General features: G+C 40.1%; 2 protein-coding genes and 1 long non-coding RNA gene across 4 annotated transcripts in view; 2 read left to right on the top strand and 1 right to left on the bottom strand.

Moving 5' to 3' along the window:
- tsen54 (TSEN54 tRNA splicing endonuclease subunit) overlaps positions 1-7,089 on the top strand; it is a 9,077-nt gene extending 1,988 nt beyond the window's left edge. Inside the window, exons 2-12 of the mRNA XM_032537510.1 lie at positions 306-464; positions 2,072-2,135; positions 2,256-2,339; positions 2,474-2,572; positions 2,653-2,705; positions 3,807-3,908; positions 5,090-5,555; positions 5,666-5,801; positions 5,915-5,975; positions 6,145-6,258; positions 6,501-7,089. Coding sequence (XP_032393401.1) covers positions 306-464; positions 2,072-2,135; positions 2,256-2,339; positions 2,474-2,572; positions 2,653-2,705; positions 3,807-3,908; positions 5,090-5,555; positions 5,666-5,801; positions 5,915-5,975; positions 6,145-6,258; positions 6,501-6,651 — 1,489 coding nt within the window. The 3' untranslated portion in view covers positions 6,652-7,089. The remainder of the gene's footprint in view (positions 1-305; positions 465-2,071; positions 2,136-2,255; positions 2,340-2,473; positions 2,573-2,652; positions 2,706-3,806; positions 3,909-5,089; positions 5,556-5,665; positions 5,802-5,914; positions 5,976-6,144; positions 6,259-6,500) is intronic.
- Positions 7,090-7,799: 710 nt separating this feature from the next.
- The window catches only part of LOC116702962 (uncharacterized), a 12,533-nt gene continuing 6,584 nt past the window's right edge, over positions 7,800-13,748 (bottom strand). Inside the window, exon 3 of the long non-coding RNA XR_004335296.1 lies at positions 7,800-7,810. This is a non-coding gene — a long non-coding RNA (uncharacterized LOC116702962). The remainder of the gene's footprint in view (positions 7,811-13,748) is intronic.
- The window catches only part of tmem104 (transmembrane protein 104), an 83,007-nt gene continuing 78,998 nt past the window's right edge, over positions 9,740-13,748 (top strand). For both annotated transcript variants that reach the window (XM_032537512.1, XM_032537511.1), the window contains exons 1-3: positions 9,740-9,991; positions 10,555-10,621; positions 11,862-11,983. In XM_032537512.1, the coding sequence (XP_032393403.1) occupies positions 10,577-10,621; positions 11,862-11,983 (167 nt within the window). In that variant the 5' untranslated portion in view covers positions 9,740-9,991; positions 10,555-10,576. The remainder of the gene's footprint in view (positions 9,992-10,554; positions 10,622-11,861; positions 11,984-13,748) is intronic.

Below are 13,748 nucleotides of genomic sequence, written 5' to 3'. Positions count from 1 at the left end.
TTGACGGACGGCGGAGCACGGAGCCGACACGCAGCGTTTGTCTGCCTTTTTGTGGCAGTCTGCAGATTATCTGTGTTGAAAGTTTCTAATTTAAAAAATAATTGCTTAAAGCATTTCAACATAAATCTGTTTTGGAGTTTGTAATATTCCAAACATATTTGGAATTTCATTTTTCCATGTATAGGTTCTCAGTTTTATTAACTGCTAATAGTCGGTGTCGGCCTTGAAATAACAGTAGTGGTTGATTCCTCATAAAAAGACATCAAATGTCAGAACTGATGGTATTTTCTTTCTTGAAATTCCAGTCCATCTGAACTGTTTGCAGCCCGGTCCAGGAGTCACAAGATCCCTGTCAGAGGACCGAAGGACTTCTTTCCCGATGACTCAGACGAGCAAAGACAGCGGCTTGAGCAGAGTCTGAGTGAGCACTGGAGCCTCATATCCGAGGAGAGAGTGGAGAAGCTGTGAGTAGCATAGGCGTAGCATCGATCCATCCAGGGGTTACATCCTTGAGCTCTGTGGTCATTGACTGGGAAAGACAGACAATCAGCAATCATAAATGATGTCAAAAAGAGAATGTGAATGCTTCAACAATAGGGAGCTTTTAAAGCCCTCACTGCTCTGCAAAAAGTAAAGGTGAAGAAATGTGCTACGTGATGGATTGCAGTCAAGCAACTTTCACAGCTCTGCGAGTTTTAATTTGAACCCAGTTAAATGAATGGAAAGTAGAAGCTGAAGGGTAGGATATCTTTAATGCTCCAATAATCAACATGTCATGTTAACAATAAGTCATGTGACTGCACGTAATGTCAGAGGCGTCTTTTCTTTTCTTTAGTTTGTTTATTGTTTTTCCAAGTACAAACACAAACACACAGGATATTGGTATGTGGTATATGTCGAGGGTACAACAGAAAAAAAGAAATTATACCACCCATTGTTATATGAAAACAACAACACACAGAACCCCCACCCACCCACCCATACGTATAGTGTGCAGTGGCGAGAATAAGTTTACACACCCATGCAAAAGTTGATTAAAGAGAGGAATAAAAAACCATCTTTTAGAAATTGCCTTTATTCAAAAAATTTAGGAAAATACAACATTTTAAGGACACAAATTTTCTTCGTGAATGAATAATGTATTGTAAATAAATAAATGTTCTTTCTTAAAATACAGGGGGCATAAATATACACCCCCCTAGGTTAAATTCCCATAGAGGCAGGCACATTTTTATTTTTAAAGGCCAGTTATTTCATGGATCAGGATACTATGCATCCTGATAAAGTTCCCTTGGCTTTGAAATTTGGTGTCCTTAAAGTTTGGATTTTCCAAAATTCTTTGAATTAAGGCATTAAGATCAATTTCCAAAAGATGTTTTTTTATTCTTCTTTTTAATCAACTTTAGCATGGGTGTGTAAACTTTCTTAAGCCATTGTACATGTTATGTCTGCAGACATTTACCATATTAAAAACATAAAGGAAAGAAACACACAAAAAGCCTGCATTCTTGCATCAAAGGCGTCTTTCACAGAGATGAGAGTGAGTAGAGCATTGTCACCAGCTACTGAGCTTTATTTTTTCCCTTTTTGAGGTGGCCAGAGAAAGGCTATTCTCCTTTTTCTATTTCATATAGAATATAATAATGTTTGTGTTGAAGGTAGGGCGGGGCGATATGGAGAAAATCAAATATCACCCTATTTTTGACCAAATACCTCGATATTGATACCACAACAATATTGTAGTGTTGACTATTGGTGCTTTCACAAAATATTTACACAATGATATTTTTGATAAATAATTATCAGTAATGTGAATATAATGACTAACTGGGTAAAAGCAAATAATACAACTGTCTGCTAAGTTCATAAAATTACAACACTTTACTGTAATGCCGCCTTTAAAACCAGGAAAAGACAACATTTATGCAAAATTAGGATATTACGATATCCTAAGACGATATCTAGTCTCATATCACAATATCGATATTATATCAATGTATTGCCCAGCTCTAGTTGAAGGTCAGGTGGTGCTACAGTGAAATAGATACTGTCTGTTTTTATTTGACTGTAGAGGGAACCTAGTAAAGGCCACATGGATTCCAAGTGAGCAGATTGTGGAGCTTCAGTCTCCAGCTGTGAGTACTGTATCGATTAATGAAACAATCTTTCAATACACACACCTCTCTTTGACCTCACTAGTCAAAATGATACTGTACATGATACTGCGTCTTACAGCATTCTTTATTTTTACATAGGGGAAGTTTTGGCAGACGATGGGATTTTCTGCCAAAGGCAAGCAGTTCCTCCTCCCCGAAGAAGCTCTCTACCTGATGGAGTGTGTGAGTAGCAGTTACAACCTGTTCCCCAGGGTGTGGTTTACACATCATTTATTGTGTTATTCAGTATTATTTAGATAGCACATGTGCTCTATAAAATACTGACTGATGACGTCTGTGAGTGGCTGTGTGAACAGGGAAACGTGCAGGTGTTTTACCGGGACCTGCCGCTGTCCATCCAGGACGGCTACGAGAAGTTTCTGTCCTCGAGCACAGTGAGCCTCCAGCAGTATCAGGTACGAGTATATGTCCCAACAGATGTTCTGAAGGACGACTGCACTGCCAAACTGGTCTAACAACTCTTTTAATCACAAAGGTGTTCGGGCATTTGAAGAGGCTTGGATATGTGGTGCACAGGTTCGACCCAAGGTAACACAATCTCAACGCCCCATTCAGACAGGATTAGAAAATACAGGCAGATATTATATTATAGAATATAGGTTGGTTGGCCGAGCACTTTGCTGCAGATAGAATTGAAAGAAGTGTATTCCATTAATCAATTTATTATCTATACCCATATTTAATTCCCTTTTAGACATGCACTTCATTATGTAGTGTGTAGAAAGATGAATCCTGTCAGAATGCATGCAGGAACCGAAGGGATCGTATGCGATCCAAAACGGCACCTCTGATTCATATTTCAATCATGTAATAACCACAAAAGACAGAACTTACCGATTTTTGCAGCTAAAAGCTAAAGAGCTAGCCTTTTTTGGGGTTGTTGAGTGTTAAATCCAAACTGTTACGTCCAAGATTTATCCACTTGACGTCCATACTTTTTCCGTGCCACCGTCTTGTTTAAATCTCCCATGATGCATTGCGAGAGTTTGTTTCTGTTTTTCAACCAATGGGAAGGCAGGTACATTACGCCTTATGTGGGCATCCGGGCGAGAACAAAGATAGTAAAGAGTAGGAAAGATAGGTAACTCCAGGTCAGAATAGTCTGATCAAAGAGCGTCTGTTACCATTCTACAGAGCAGAATGGCGTCACTGTTTGAGATCTGGCGTACATTTGGGCCTTTTATATTTTTTAAATGTATGTATTTTGTCAACTGTATGGGTTATAATATTTATTTCTTCACAGTGTGACTCCCAAGACATATGAGAAGTGTTTTAGAATGGAAAATGGCTTAGGTATTACTGCTCTGTGTGTGATATCAATACATATCTGTGAGATTCATGTTCCGTTTTATTTATTTATTTGTCTTTAAGGTCCTACAACCTTTTTTAACATTCACGTGACCTCACTGCAGCACAAATATTCATAATAGCCCGCTTTGTCCTGAAAAAAATGATCTTCATAGATTGACTGTAGACAGCAGGGTTGATGTTTTACAAGCTTTCATAGAAAATAAAACCAGACGGACAGTGAATTGTCAAAATGAGCTTATGTCTCAGAGGGTTAACAATTCTGCATGCATAACTTGTGTGTGTGTGTGTCTGTGTCTGCCTGTCTGTCTTTTCTTACAGTTCAGAGCCATCGTCCTACGCGAGGCAACTAAACCTGCCTCAGTGTCGTGACCGAGCAGGAAGACAGCTGAAGAGGAAGCGCAGCGCCAGCCCTGCATCCAGGTAAACACACGCCCTGTACTAGGCCTGGGCCGATCGAACCACTGAAGGGCCGATCAACGATTGTTTTTTCTTACGTCGATATCAAGGCGATTTGAACTGACTTACTATTAGAACTAAGATGTTCTAAATAAATCTCTAGAGCCTGCGCCCAGCTGTGCTTCCAGAGATGGGGAGCGGTAAGTCCCCCCGCTGACCCTGTTGGTCAACAAGAAGGACTTTTAAATTCAAATAAATGAAACCACTTTTCCATTTCTTTTTCACGGATCTGTATACATTATAAGTATGGAAAAACAAACAAACAAGGGATGCATAAATATTTGTTTTGAGACTTTCTACCATACGTTGTTCTCTCAAATATAAAGTTTAGCCAAAATACTTAGACCAGGGAGATTTTCATTTTCAGTCAGGAAAAAGACGCACAGTACCTCAGTGTGATCTGGGAAAGCCTCTGCTGTTTTAACAAAGGCTGTTGTCTGCGTGGCTCTTCAATTCATGACCAACGTCATAGCAGGTTCCGTAGAGTAAACTGTAACGTTAGTTCATTCAGATTTCGGCTGCAGGCTATACTAACTTCGGTCTTTTTCTTATAGCTTTGTTACTGTGATAAAAAATATGCGCAAAGGTTTATTTTAGGTTCTTGAATATGGTTCATACTATAGTGAACAGTTTTATGTTATGTCATGGTTTTATTTAGTTTAAAGGGATTTGTGTGAGCTATAGAAGTCTGCCTACCCACAGGGTTGCTGCAGAAATGCTGGGCTGTACTATGATTTTCAAATAACTTTTAAATGAGAGCATTTAAATAATGAAGTTGTTATTTGCACGGTGACATCCACATAGTCTGGAAACATAAGTGTGAAATTTTGAATTGGAAACAAACACACACACACACACACACACACACACACACACACACCTGGCCTCCATGCTTCTAGGGCTGCCGGTTTCCTTTTAATTGTTTAACTAAACGTAAAGAGTCAAAAATAGTCAAAAATCTTCGTTCCCAGAGTCGAAGGTGATATCCACATATGTTGAATTGGTCAAGTCATTGATTACTCCACAGAAATTACCTATTGTAGAGTGTAATAAATTACTTGATATGTTTGATTGTCCTTCATTCGTGAGCGCGGTGGTTCTTTATGTAAATTGAGAGCGTGACACAATATTTGCTCTTGCTGTAGTAACGCTGAAGCACAAGAAGAATCCACAGCTGACAGACGGGAGGAGGCTAAACGCGGCTACGAAGGTGAGGAGGAGGAAAAACTTCCTGAGTCACACCTGACGATGTCTCCAGAGACTTCAAGCACCCAGACGGCCACTGCTAGTTCAGCACACAAAGGCGGGGGCAGGACCTGGTGGATGACGGATGTTCTCAGGGACCAATCAGATCAGCGGCCTGCCTCTAGGACCTCACGCTGGGACTTCAGCTCCATCGCTTTCCCAGACCTGGGATCCACGAGGTGCCTCTCCAGCTGCCTTGCCTCCCCAGACCCCTCTCTGCTCCCTGGGTCTTTGACTGTGGGAGTCTGTGACATTGCCCCCTGGACCCGAAAAATAAACCTGAGGAAGGTGAAGATGTCCTCAAGGGAGCAGAAGAGGGAAAAAGACAAGCAGAGGCGGCAGTGGGACGTCAACAAAAACAGAGAGGTTTGTAGCAACATAACATCAAAATAATCATGATCTGGGAAATCATAGTTTATTTTCAAGTGATATATAAAAACGGGATTATGGGGAATCACAATGTAAAATCCTTTAAGGTTCAGCGGTGCAGACACTGGGCAGAGTACAAGGAGGTCCTGGCGAGGCGCCAGGGGAAGCGTAAAGGCCGACCAGAACACCTGTGGGACAGGGAAGTCACTCCGTTACATGACCCAACACAACCAATCCCCACTGGTGAGATCACGTCAACCTAGTCCATGACGTTCAATTCATATAGTTTCTGGATTTTATTCAACATCAATTAGTTGTGTCTGATTCAAGTCACTGACATTTGTTTGTTCTTCAAGCGGAGCTGCTCGATAAAATCAGTGTGATTAAATCCACGCATCTGCTTGAGGGGGCATCCAGGTATCGGTTGTTTCTTTTTTTCTGTTGTTACGCTTAATGTGAACGGAGCTCGTCTTACCGCTATCACAACTAAAAGTCTTTGATTTACAAACACAAGGTGAGGTCGGTGTTATTGTACTACATGGAGAGGGAATCATTCAGGGAATAACCTTGTGCTTTGTCCGCTCAGGTTAAAAGGCTCAGATGACTGGAGGATTTGTTTCAATGTTTACCAACCCGATTCAGCGGCGGACTTCAAGAAGAGCAACCCGGGGAAACCTTACTCCCGGATGTGTGTGTGCAGGTAAGCAATCGCACAAATTGAACGAGGGCATGTTTACTCAGACATCTGACTGAAATGAAATAAATCTCACAGAGGTTGCAGATGAATGGTGCTTTTGTCTCATCTTTATTTTGTTTACATTTTGGATTCATCTGTGGTCAGGAAATACTAATAAAGATTCATCACAATTTCCTAAATGGAAGGACACATTTCCCCGTGTCTCTCGCAGGACTAAGATCATTTGTCTCCCTGTTGTGTCTCAGTTTCGATGGCCCTGTCCCGGACCTGCGAGCCATCAAGCTGCTGAGCTTCCAGAGTGGAGACATCCCAGTGGTCTTTGCTGTCGTGGACTACGGAGACATCTCCTTCTACACCTTCAAAGACTTCCAGCTGCCCACTGATGTGTACCCCTGAGACCTGTAAAACATGTCCAACCCTGAACACATCCAGGACTTTTATAATTATCTGCATCTGTTTGCAAAAATATAACTAATCATTGATGTTACAGAAAAGAAATCCTGAAAATGATATTTTGTGTGATTTGCAATGTAAAGGGAGTATAATTGTCAAAGCTTTAATCACTCGGTCGGATCTGCGCCGATATTACCTCTAAGCAGATCTCAAACTGGACCTATTTTAATTCTACCCGTTCTTTATCAGTTTTCAGGCTTTGTGTACACTCCTGACAGTGCTGTCAGAGAGAAGAGGGATTTCCCTATGCATTTCTGGGACCAACAGACCATCACTGTGACTTATGTGAACTGTTAGGTTGTTTATTTTCTGCAACAGCAACACAAAGATAGATGGAGTTCTTTATTCCCTAGTGGGAAATAAATGTTTGCTACAACATTCTGTCACAAAACAAGATAAGACGGTTCCAAAAACTCCAAACAGGCCGCCACTACAGTGGTGCCATCTAAAGATAGTTGCTGTTGGTCTGGTGTGCATTTAAGAAATGAAGTAATTTAAAGCAAAAAATACAGAGTTAGTAATACTGTAAATGTTTAATTGAAATATTCTTCCGGATTCAGTTACAGCACTCACTACGCTTATCAGTTCAGTTATAAAGCGTCAAGAGTGAGCTGGGTGGGAAATAGTGGGATTTGAGTGCACTATTAATCCTATAATAAAACAATAATGTGTATCTTTAAATTAAAGAATCATTACAATTTACATTTTCTTGAGGGTAATTCAGACGTTCTTTGGGGGCAGGTTCAAAACCTAGGAAACAATTGGTTTTTGTACTTTTTAGGGAAGAATGTTCAACTTTTATCTTTTCTTCTGAAGTTGTGTCTTAATGCACATACAATGTCTCCAATGTACAGTGGTGCTCATAAGTTTATGAACTCATGCTGAAGTTGACTTAAAAAAAAAGGAATTAAAAAAAAAAAGCATCTTTTGGAAATGGATCTTAATGCCTTCATTTAAAAAAGGAAAAATACAACCTTTAAGGACAACAATTTTCTTTGAGAATTAAATAAATCTTCCTTAAAATACAGGGGGCATGTGGCCAGGTTAGCTCACTTGGTAGAGGTTTGGGTCCGACCTGCAGCTCTTAAGTGGGATTAGCATGCTGACCATTCTTAGACCCATGCTGTGGATCCCAGATATGCAAATCCTAGAGGAGTATGACATTTTAATTTATGTTTTATTATTTTTGGGGGGGCTTTTATGGTCTTGAATTGACAGAACCTCTTGAAAACAGGAAATGGAAGGAAGAAGGGGAACGGAAAATGTCTCTAGAATTTAAATTAGACCCTGGTCCCTTTGGACAAATGGCTGAGCGGCTCAGAGGTATTTGTTGTTCGGGGGAAAGTTCCTGCAGTCAAAATAAGGCTTTGAATGCATGTGCATTTAGACTTAGCTTTATCAATCCCTTTGGGATGACTCCTGCAAGGAAATTAAAGTAACCAGCATCCGATACAGCATGAGAAGGAGAAAAAACAAGAATACAACACAGAAAAACACAATGATCATAATGATACACAGGACAACACACAGTACATGTGGTCACATGAAGGGATTTTTTAAGGTGACTGGGGGTGGGAGATGGAACCGTATCATTCTCTGTGTAGAACAGGTGTTCTGCTGAGAAAACATTTCATACTATAACTCTACTACTCTACTATAAATGTGTATTTGTATGTACAGGAGAGAGAAAACAACATTTGTACAATGACTATTCAGTGATGGATTCTGAATTATAAACCTGGGGATAGCTGCTGTGACTTTAAGATCTCAACATTGATAAAAAAATCTTCTGTCATTTTTTTCATGAAGAAAACCTTCTTTACTTTTCCAGTACCTCTGATGGTGAGAGCTTTCGAGACAGTCCATTTGTCATTTTGGCTCCCAGCGGCGTGGTGTCGACAAATGCACATCAGCGGCTGACCTCCACCTGTCAGCTCAGTCTCCACCTGTTCCCCTCGGATACGCCTAATTACAATATCACATTTTCATCCATGAACTGGCAAGGTAAATCTCACCAGATTAACTGCACTTAATATATCAACTCCTTCGGAACATATTTGATGTAATTATCAATCGGTTATTTTCTCCACTCAGCACTGGGAACAGTCTACAATGACACGATGCTTACTCAAATCTCAGAATCTCTTATTTAACTTTAATAGTAGTAGTACTTTTACCCAATGTATAATTGATTTTAGTTGTTATATTGTTATGTAAATATGTAATTTTACTTGTATTAGGGTGACTTTTACCATCTGTCTAAGCACTGCAGATGAAAAATAGCCTTATGTTACTCAGAAATGACAGAAATGTCCATTAATATTCAACATAAACAACATAAAAAGAACAGATCATGGTCACACAGGGAGAATGGAAACTCATAAACATAGACATTGTTTCTACTTTTTCCAAAGGTAGTTATAGCTTTCTTATCTGGTACTTATTTAGGAGATTCAAAATACATGTCAATTTCAATTAGGAATAGTTTAAAACATGGCCTTGAATTTGAAAATTTTGATTTATTATTATGAAACTTCCCTAATAAAAGAAAAGGATTAACAATATTACATACATGTCTATCTTTACGTTCAAAACATTAATATAACATAAAATATTAATTAACATATTAATTAACATTAATAATGAATTAACATTAATATAAAATATAATATATATATATATTTTTTTTTTTAATACAATATAATATACTGTATATAAGGCAAGCTCTTGGGAATTGCGTCACGCAACAAAGTAGCCTACCGTAGTATTGTGTGCAAAGCGCCAGTCAATTTAAGTACACGCTTAATGCTAATGGTCCCATGAAAACTAGTGAAAACGGGACATTTTCATGAATTTATAACCCCCCCCCCACCCCGGACGCCCTTGACAGTACGTAAAAAATGGACATGTCCGGGACGTTTGGTGACCCTACCATTAAGCCTTCATAATAAAAGCCTTCTCATATCAACCTGTAATGTTCGAAAGAGAAGGTTTTACTTTGAAAGGTACTACAGGAAGTGTGAGTTTACGTTAGGGGGAAGTCAGCTGACAGCTGGTTGGTTAGTTTACTGCTCTAGTTAGCTAGAGCCGTGCTAGCCCAGTGTTTTTTTTCTCTCCAAACAGTTGGTCCGCACCGACTTCCCTCTGACTATCTTAGAACGAAAACAGCTCATGTTAGCCAGGAGGAGAAGTTCTGCGTTTTTTTCAGCTAGCTACTGATCCACATGACAGCTTGGAGCATCCTGCTAGCCTAGGTTAGCAAGATACACTGGGAAGAAGTCAGGTGAGAAGTGTTTCCATTTATTTGCATTAATGACTTTCATGCGGTCTGTAGTCGATAAATAAATAAAACGCTGTCCTGAATCAAATGAAAATAATAGCTGTTTTCCATATTATAGTTGCCTCCATAATCTCTGTCACCGAGCTACACAGAAGTGTTCTGAAGACATGATAAAAGACGATTTGGAGTGAAAATATGTGGTGCTATGTGAATCTTGTGCAAGCCGAATTGAGAAGTGGTCATTAATGATTAGACACTTCTAGGATGATGTGTAGTATGAGCGCGTTTCTTTTGTCAACGGTAATATAAATACTACATTGCAAGACACGTGATTGGAGTTCTTTTTTAATGCAAGAGAAAACCGCTCAACCACTTTTTAAAAAGTGTTTTCTTACATTCCCAATATGTATTCTTACATTATAAACCTTGAACAACCGATTTTAGCAATACTTAATACTGATGCCAGTAAAGGACATTTGAATTAGAAATGAAAGTGGTAAAACTAGCTATCAGCTGATGTTGTTGTTGTTGTTGTTGTTGTAACAGCTGTTGTTTTTTTCCTTTAGGTGAGGACCCGTGCCATCAACCATGGCAGGTGGAATTACAGAGAGCGGGGAACCCTACTCCCCATTTGTGAGTATAATGCAGGATACTTTCATGAATTCTTATTTATTATTATTATTATTTAAGCACACAAGATGCATTTAACTATAAAGGGAGAGCTCTGTACAAACTGAGTTCTCTGTGAAGGTTTCGGTTGCTAGGAGCTGTAGTGGATACATTTTTGAATGCAAAGTCCTCATGATTGCAGCAATTAAAATGTTCTATCACAGTTTACACTCAGAGATCTGAGGTAAGGAAGTAGTAGTAGTATTCCTCTCTGATTACTTGCAGGTACTTTAACCATTACCTTGTGTTTTCGAGCTACTGATTGTCAGTGCTCATTATGTTTTAAACACTTTCGTTGGGTGATCAAATGAGTAGTGTCTTTTTGAGAAGGGATGGTGCATATGGAACTCGTGCAGTGAATAAATAAAGAGGAAGTTAAATTGCTAACACAGCCTTCTTTTTACATAGCAGGCCTCTTTATGGTCTGAACTCATTAAATTCTCACACCGCGAACGTCAGCATGACGTCTCCACAAAGATCAAGTTCTGCTGGTTAAATCCTTTTCCAGCTAAAGCTTTGAATCATTGAAGCACTGAATAATGGGAAGGGTTGAATATTTCAGCAAGTAGTCTGATCTTTATCAAACAGAGGAACACCTAATACTGTAGTGCTTGAGATTTAACATTTAAAGTGCTCCTATTTTGCTCATTTACAGGTTTATTATTGTATTTAGAGGTTGTACCAGAATAGGTTTATCTGGTTTCATTTTCAAAAACACCATATTTTTGTTTTAGTGCACGATGTTGCAGCTCCTCTTTTCACTCTACAGAGTGAGGTATCACACTTCTATTCCATCTTTGTTGGGAGTTGCACATGCGCAGTAGCTAGGTAAGGACTACTAGCCAGTCGGAAGCAGAGCATGAGAAAGTGCCCGGCTAGCAGCTAGACGAGCATTATAACATGTGTTACAAAGTGACACTTGTTCGTCTCTGAAGTAAAGGCCGGACTAGAATAGAGCTGTTTGGAGCAGTTTGTGAACAGTGTTTTCTGTTGGAGATGGTACGTCGCTTTGGGGGGGGGGCTTTAGGCTTTGGAAGCCTATAACATACACAAGAAAGATATAAAACACAATAAAGGAAACGGGAAAAGACGAAGTGCATAATATGAACACTTTTGGCATGTGTAATACAGCAGAAAATGAAGTAGCAGCCATATTACCCTTGAAGATGTCTTCTGCCTCTCATCCTGTTGATGTCTTCTCCAGGTGGGGCTGGTGTATATGTTCAACCTGATTGTGGGCACAGGAGCTTTGACGATGCCCAAAGCCTTCGCTACAGCCGGTTGGGTGGTTAGTTTATCACTCATCGCCTTTTTAGGATTTATGAGGTAAGTTTGGTTCTACCTGACCTCCTTATCATTTCCCACATGCATGACCTGTCGTTCTGTCCCGCATGCAACGACAGAGACAACTGCCGCCTTTTCTAGTTTATATTCAGATTCAGTATACAAGTTTTAGGTTCTAGACGACGGGGAAAGTCTCCAGTCCCCTCTCCATCAGCTGTGCAAAAATGAAAAAATGTTGAATTGTTATGCTTTATGTGGTTGACGGTGATGGCATGTGGCTCATCAGGATCGCGGTAATCAACTTGCCAGTTTCCTGCCGACTCTGCGAGCATGGGCTAGCTAGCCAGCAAGACCGTCTCTGCAGCCGTGTCATGACAATGTGTCCCTTATCAGGATAGGATAAATCAACTCACCAATCAACTCATCCTGCTGACTCTGCTAACCTGGCCGGCCCAAGTCTTGAAATGTAAACATGAGCTTAAACACAGAGGGGAGGTGGAGAAGATGAGCTCAAGCTAACGACCATATTTGCAGCCATCTCATGACATGCTGCTTATCGTGATAAGGAAATGTACTAGTACCAGTCTTCTGCTGACCCTGCTGACCTGGCTGGTCAAAGTTTCTGAATGTAAACCCAGAGAAAAGGGGAAGATGGCTGTCAGCCATGACCTATGGCTACTGTAGCGACTAGGTGGACAAGCAAGACCGTCTTGGAGTTAATCACCGACCGTGATCTTCTCTGCCGGCCAGTGGGCAGGCGTGTGGTCTAGGCGTGTGGTCTGCGTTGGTTTCTAGCGGGATCTCGGGAGCTGTGGCGTCCTTTTGCCAAGATTTGGCAGAATCGTGGAGGGCCGGCGCGCTTTTCTTTTTCTGTGTGCCGATCTGACGGACACATTCTGCTTTGGGATGAAGTTTAGGGAGCTGATGGGATAACAGTTCACTGGAATTGTACCTCGTGCGATTTCATGCAGCGAACAAAATTGACTGATTGGAAATGTGTTTGAACATCATGTTTGTTCCCTGCTAAGAAAAACGTGATTATTCAGAGGACTTTTAAGGGCCAGGTTTGAATCATATTAAGCTAGCAAAATATATCATGTTAGGGTTTTCCTGTAAAACTGTGTCGATTTTTTGAACTTCTGCCTGATCTGGCCCTGAAGTAAAAAATGATGCACAAAATATGAATATGAAAACAAAATCTAAACATAAATATGATATATTGAGAGGTGTAGATAAATTCACTACTCGCATATTGCTGAGTTTTAGAATGTGAGGTCAAATAAGAGACGTCCAGGGTGTAGCCAGTTACTCACTAACAGCCAAATATGAATTGTGGGAAGTAAAACTTAGTTGCCATTAAACATAACTGTGATAAAACCGATTATAAAATGGTAGCATTTAGCAGCTAAAGAGACAGATATTTCCTTCAGTAAGAGGTAGTTAAATAACAAATAACAAATCAGTGATTGCAGGTTTAAATGAACTATATTTTTGAAATTTATATGAACGTATTTTTCACTTAAAGGTCCTATGGCATAAAATTTCACTTTGAGGTTTTTTACATTAATATGAGTCCCCCCCAGCCTGCCTATGGTCCCCCAGTGGCTAGAAATGGTAATAGGTGGAAATCGAGCCCTGGGTATCCTGCTCTGTCATTGAGAAAATGAAAGCTCAGATGGGCTGATCAGGAATCTTGCTCCTTATGAGGTCATAAGGGGCAATGTTACCTCCCTTTCTCTGCTTTGCCCACTGTTTTGTGAAATCTTTAGACAGGATCGCGGAGTGGTCGACTGCAGGCAAATAAGCA

Source organism: Etheostoma spectabile, chromosome 15 (assembly GCF_008692095.1).
Source record: "Etheostoma spectabile isolate EspeVRDwgs_2016 chromosome 15, UIUC_Espe_1.0, whole genome shotgun sequence".
NCBI classification, from domain to species: Eukaryota; Metazoa; Chordata; class Actinopteri; order Perciformes; family Percidae; genus Etheostoma; species Etheostoma spectabile.
Note: the sequence above shows the minus strand (reverse complement) of the source record. Positions and strands in the feature narration are given on the sequence as shown.